Source organism: Cariama cristata, unplaced genomic scaffold, assembly GCF_000690535.1.
Source record: "Cariama cristata isolate BGI_N322 unplaced genomic scaffold, ASM69053v1 scaffold1643, whole genome shotgun sequence".
NCBI classification, from domain to species: Eukaryota; Metazoa; Chordata; class Aves; order Cariamiformes; family Cariamidae; genus Cariama; species Cariama cristata.
The window spans coordinates 59,731-65,730 of record NW_009608727.1 but is presented as its reverse complement, the minus strand read 5'-3'; the positions used below and the strand labels follow the sequence as shown (position 1 = coordinate 65,730).

General features: G+C 37.1%; 1 protein-coding gene across 1 annotated transcript in view; it reads left to right on the top strand.

The window, feature by feature from the left end:
- Positions 1 to 4,384: 4,384 nt before the first annotated feature.
- LOC104159345 (ral GTPase-activating protein subunit alpha-1-like) overlaps positions 4,385 to 6,000 on the top strand; it is a gene marked incomplete at its 5' end in the record, with an annotated part of 58,244 nt that continues 56,628 nt past the window's right edge. The window contains 2 exon segments of the mRNA XM_009697231.1: positions 4,385 to 4,495; positions 5,832 to 5,900. Coding sequence (XP_009695533.1) covers positions 4,385 to 4,495; positions 5,832 to 5,900 — 180 coding nt within the window.

Genomic DNA, 6,000 nt, shown 5'->3' with positions numbered 1-6,000 from the left:
AACTATTTAGATAAATGTAATCAATAATTATAAAAATAATAGGATATTATTAAAACTATCTTATTTTCTAGCATTTTGCAAACTTGCATGTTCCTGAACAATATCTTCAAATTTTTTAATATTTCCCACTTTATTTTCAGAACCTTTTTACATGCTCTTTGTTTACATCAAAATTCAATGAGTAGTCTGGTCTTTCTGTATATACACATTGATAAAAATAGGGGTGTACACCTGTTATACATGGCTTGTGTCAGATGTTGGGGACTGACTATTCTCTTCAGCAATGGGAATCTGAAAAGTATCTACAAATCAGCTGATCACATCCTGTGAAGCAGGATTTGAGTCTATGTCTAAAATGGGTAGCTGCAGGGCTTTTAGTATTAGACTCTAAATTGCAATTTCCTGTTTTGCAAAATCGCATTCATCCTTTGCAGCTTCACTAATACTCTCTTCCAGGGTTTTCCCCTTGCTTGTTAATAGCCCTGAACTAGTGCCTTTTATCAAGTTCCTGTACAAGTTTGATATTAGGCAAATGATGTTTTTATCTTACTTCTGCAATTTATCAGTTTGAACTGTTTTTAACTGTTATTTTTCTTTGACGTATTTATTAAACCAATTATTTGTATCTCATTTCTATTAAACATAAATTACTTCTTGAATGAGAAGACTAAGATCTTTATATTTCTACTTTGCTTTGTGTTGGCAAAAGCATCCAGAGCATGTTGGCTTTTCTTTTGTTCTGAGCAGTGGTGTACATTCACAATCAAGTTTAATTGTGAAATGAAAACTTCATAAATATATCATGGGAGAGACAAATTAGCTCTAATTTGTTACCTAAGCAATCTCCTGGCCACCAAGTAGTTGGAGATTTGAACTCCCAGAATGGATTATTTTCTTATTTTCAGGAGAAATGAATGGATAGGGAGCTATAGTGCTAGTCCAACTTACTGGTAAGTACAATTGAGGAAATAACATTGAATAGAAATGTTAGCAACAACTATATGCCTGTTTCTGAAATAGAGAAGCATATTCAAAATGGCAGTCCAGCAACTCGCTCTGAATATAGCTAGCACTTCTCCCAGCAGTGTGGCGATACTGCTCTATCTGTGTTAACCTCTACTGAAGTCTGAGCACAAAGGATCCCAGAGAGCCATCCAGACCCCTGCATCTCATGATTATGTTATGCTCCTCTCAAAAATGCTGCAGATACATCACATAATTGTGTTGTACAGGCTTAGTTGAATGAGTGCTAAATGTAGGTTATTTGCAAGTATGGACAAAGTTAAACTACTAATGCAACATCCAGAAAGCAATGGGCCCCTGCAAAGATGAACAGTATGGTAAGACTACCTTTCCAAGAAAAGCCCTGAGAGTTAGGTAGCAGGCAAAGTGCCAGTTCATTGAAAGCTTCCCCCCCGCCCCGATCAAGGAACTTTAAAAAAATTATGTCCACAGCTTACTAAATATAAAATGTCAAAGTAGTGAATTCTTACGCTCTATAACATACAGTATTTTCCAGAGGGAGAGAATGGCAGGTGAAATGTTTGCAGCGTCGCACAGCTGCCTTCATGCCACCTCTGAAGGCTCTTAGAAAAGAAGTCAGAGTAAAGCAGCTGACTTGAAAGGGGTGAATAGTTCTGCTGTCCAGTATAAACTCAGGGCTGCTGATTGAGTTCAGGAAAATGTTCCAGGACACACAGCTCTATAACTGTCTGTTGTAAAGTGTCCGTGCATTCTTTTGAAATGTGATATATTGACTGTGCTGGGACAGATTTCTAAAGAGGATGAAGGGTTCAATCTGTTTGGGCCAGCGCCCATATTCTTGATCAAAACTTCCTACCTGGTGCACTTCCCATGAAGGAGAAAACTTAACTGCAGAAGATTTGAACTTTATTCATATTCGCTATTTTATACCCTTTTGCCTTTCTGTGAAATTTATGTCTCCACTGACTTTTGTTCCCTTTCTTAAATTAAAAAAAAAAAAATTCTCTGCAACCAGAAAACAGAAAGAGGTTAACTAATTTGCATAAACCAGACCTAGAAATCATTCACTCGCCTTCATTTTAAAACCTGATGATCCTCTCTTTAAAAAAAAAAAAGAAAAAAAATGAAAATAAGAAAATGCTCCCTGTTTTTAAGTAGTGACCAGTTGATTACTCAAAGACTCTAAAAAGTCTCCAGGCCTTTTTCTCAGGTAATTTTTTCTTAAATTCAGCGATCTGGATACTCCGTATTAAGCTGCTCTGGTTTGTCCATCCCTTTTGTCCTCTCCAGTGACTTTGGAGTTTTCCTGCAAGCTTATAAGTATGTTTCGAGCAATCTGGATTTCATCTCAAGTTCTGTAATCAAATTGTTATGCTTTCAGTTTTATTTAATTTTTTTGGTTGTCACTTGAGCTTGAATATTAGAATCTGTACCCTGCTTACAGCGCTCTTACAGTATACTTCCACAGCATGGAGGGAGGCTGTCTCATGAGGGATAAAAAATAATGGTGTTCTTGTCATAAGCACTGGGAAGGCTTGCAGATGTGAGATGTCTGCTATGTTTTAGGTAAAAGCCGACAATAACATGAAACTGTCCACTGAGAAACGGGGAAAGTCAGCACAAGAATTAACTACCCTCTGTACTCTGGTTTCTATCTCTGTGGCTGACTTATAAGAGCCATTCATAGTCTTTCTTTATGCTTACGTAGATACGACAAATAAAAAATGTTAATTAAAGCTTCATACTCCATACTTTTCCTTCTGCTTGTACCTTTTCTTTTTAAGACCTTAAGTGTAAAAATTGATAGCTCTGCTTTGATAAGAAGCTGGCCCAGGGCAGAGTTTTCTTCCAGTGTACTTTCTACCTTTAAATTTTTGCCATTCAAAAAGGTTATTCTGATATCCTTAACTTTCTGCTTAGGCTTCGTTGCCCAGGCATTTCATCTTTCTTAAAACTTCTTTAGTTTTTTAAGGTTTGTGAGATACACCCTTCCCTGAAAGGTTAATAGAACTTAATAGATTAAGAAAGCAGTCTAAGAAGCCTAGAAATTAAATCTAAGTATTTTTGAAGCATAATTGCCCTTTTCTGAGTTCAGAGGTAGACAGCCACCTTGCAGCATGTGCCTGTAACAGCTTCACTGCTAAATAAAGTGAGATTAAAACATTTAAACTACTTTTTTATTCTTTTAATAAGGCAGGAATCCTGATGTCTCTTATCTTCATTGGAGAAATAGAATAGGCTTTGTCATGATTAAAGCATGAATTACCTAATTGTTTTCTGTGTGATTTGAGATTCATCAGTATTATTGTTTGGAATACCTGTTAGTAAAGACAGAGTATTTTCTTGAATAAGGATGTATTTGAAATCCTTCCTTTAGGGCTGTTGCATGTTATTTTTTCTTCTGTGTGGTTTGTGCTGTCTTCTGAAGTCTGTAGTTTTGCTGTACTAGTAAACAATTTGCTCAGATTCATCTTTAGCTCAGATTTGTAGGATTTTGAAGTCCTAGATGTCTTAGATGACTTTTACACTTGTAAAATTTGCTTTGTGCTGGTTGTTTGGTGTACAGCTTAATGTTTTAAAGCAAGTACAATGAAGAAAGAAGGCTCAATTACATGTCCTGTGCATGAACAATTTAGGGAAACATATCCCTATCTTCATTTCTTTGTTTTCCTACTTGGGAGTGTAAGGCGGTGTGAACATCCACTCCCAAGGCTGGGGACTAATGGTACAAATGCATTCACTTCTGCTTCAACCAGCACAGTAACTTAAACATTTTAGTAACTGTTGAAGGCAGGCCCCAGTGCAGCAGCAGCATCCTGCCTTTAAAAGATAACAGGGAAAAGTGGAGTTAAGCACAGAAGCAGAGGTGCATTTATTTCCATTCAGAGAAGTGGTGTACGCAGCAGTCATTGGCAAATAACAGAGCAGTTAGTCTCACTATTAGTACTATATCCTGCATTTTGGATACGTGGCTATTCCCCTGCGTTGGTTCTCAACAAAGACCTCTGATTTCAGAATTGGATCCTTGTTTTTTTTGTAGTGATGCATTAATATTAATAATCATTGAGGTAACAAGAAATGAATTCGTTCTTCCTGGCTTCACGATACTGTACTAACCAGTCTGAAGTTAGTTAAGAGACTCCTCTCCCCTTTCCCTCATTGTGTGCAACTCACTGATTGTCTGTCCCAAACCTTTGATGTTAGCTGCTAACATTTGTTTATGACTATAAAATAATTCCTTTTGAATTTTGTAAAACTTAATTCTGTTCCTCTGGTAAATAGGTACATAAAGATCTATATGTATAAAACCATCACTGAAATTCCTGACCACCTTACCACCTAATGTACTTTTATGTGAAATCATGTAGTCATCATTACTGTGTCGTGTTCTCCTTTCTAGTTTCCAAATAAAACGGTAGCCCAAGTTGCCTGCAGTATGCTGAACATGCTGATACATTATGTACAAAGACTTCAAGTATATCAAGCTGATTCGCCTTTAAGAATTATTCAAGTAAGTAATTTCTAAAAATTTGAAATTTTTAATTCTTTTAAATGCCACGGTAAAATTTATTTCCCTGAAATTAAAACACCAGAATATTGACAAGTATGTTTCACAAAACATTCAATTAGTATAAACATATTACTTAAAATATGAATCTGCAGTTGTATTTTGCATATCCATTAAAGAGTTTCAGTATAAAGCAAAAATAATTCTTTTGAATACACTTTACATAACAAGGAAGTACCAAAGAGAAAAGGCAGAAGTCTCCCAGGTAACTGGAAAGGTAATTGTATGGAAGCTTCTTAAGACGTATAGCAAGCATTTCTCTGCTCCTCTGCAGTCATATTGTTGATCAGTTTTGTATCACGAATAGTGTGACCAGCAGGACTAGGGAAGTGATGATCCCTTTGTACTCTGCGCTGGTGAGGCTGAACCTGTGTTCAGTTTTGGGCCCCTCACTACAAGAAAGACATTGAGGTGCTGGAGCGTGTCCGGAGAAGGGCAACGAAGGTGGTGAAGGGCCTGGAGAACAAGTCTTATGAGGAGGGGCTGAGGGAGTTGGGGTTGTTTAGGCTGGAGAAAAGGAGGCTGAGGGGAGACCAGGTTGCTCTCTACAGCTACCTGAAAGGAGGTTGTAGCGAGGTGCATGTCGGCCTCTTTTCCCAAGTAACCAGTGATAGAACAAGAGGAAATGGCCTCAAGTTGCGCCAAGGGAGGTTTAGATTGGATATTAGGAAGAATTTCTTCACTGAAAGGATTGTCAAGCATTGGAACAGGCTGCCCAGGGAAGGTGTGGAGTCACCCTCCATGGAGGTATTTAGAAGACGTGTAGGTGTGGTGCTTGGGGACATGGTTTAGTGGTGGGCTTGGTAGTGCTAGGTTAACAGTCGGACTCGATCTTAAAGATCTTTTCCAACCTAAATAATTCTATGATTCTATCAAGAAGAGGCAAGGTGTTTACAAATTCTAGTAGTTCTAAGAAATGATGGAGCTCGGTTAGCCCAATACACAAACCTGCATCAGGCTCCTCCCCTCACCCTACAAGTGTGTTAAATCAAGTTCTCTTCCTGCCTTAATATTTGGAGTAACTGTGTAATTTCATTGTCCTTAATGCACCTACGTCTGTCAAGCAGAATGTATTCCTTCGATGTCTTCTGCGAAACTCAGTTAAAAGGGTTTAATTTATTAAAAAAAAGCAGCAAAGAATACTGTAATTTGTCTCAAAATAACTTTAATAGCATTTAACCATTAATCTAGTAGTGTCACATTTACCTGCTTCAAAATTTATTTTAAATTTAAATATTTAGATTATATTTTAAAAGGAACTATGTTGTATTTTCCCCAGATTCTGATAGCAACTATTACACATCTGCTACCCAGTACAGAAGCTTCTTCTTATGAACAGGACAAGAGGGTAAATGGTCTTAATTTCTTTTTAATGTGTCAATGACATAACTTTGTTACAAAATTTAAGCTGTGTTTCAGCTTTTTAAGTAAAATACAATATAGTCTTC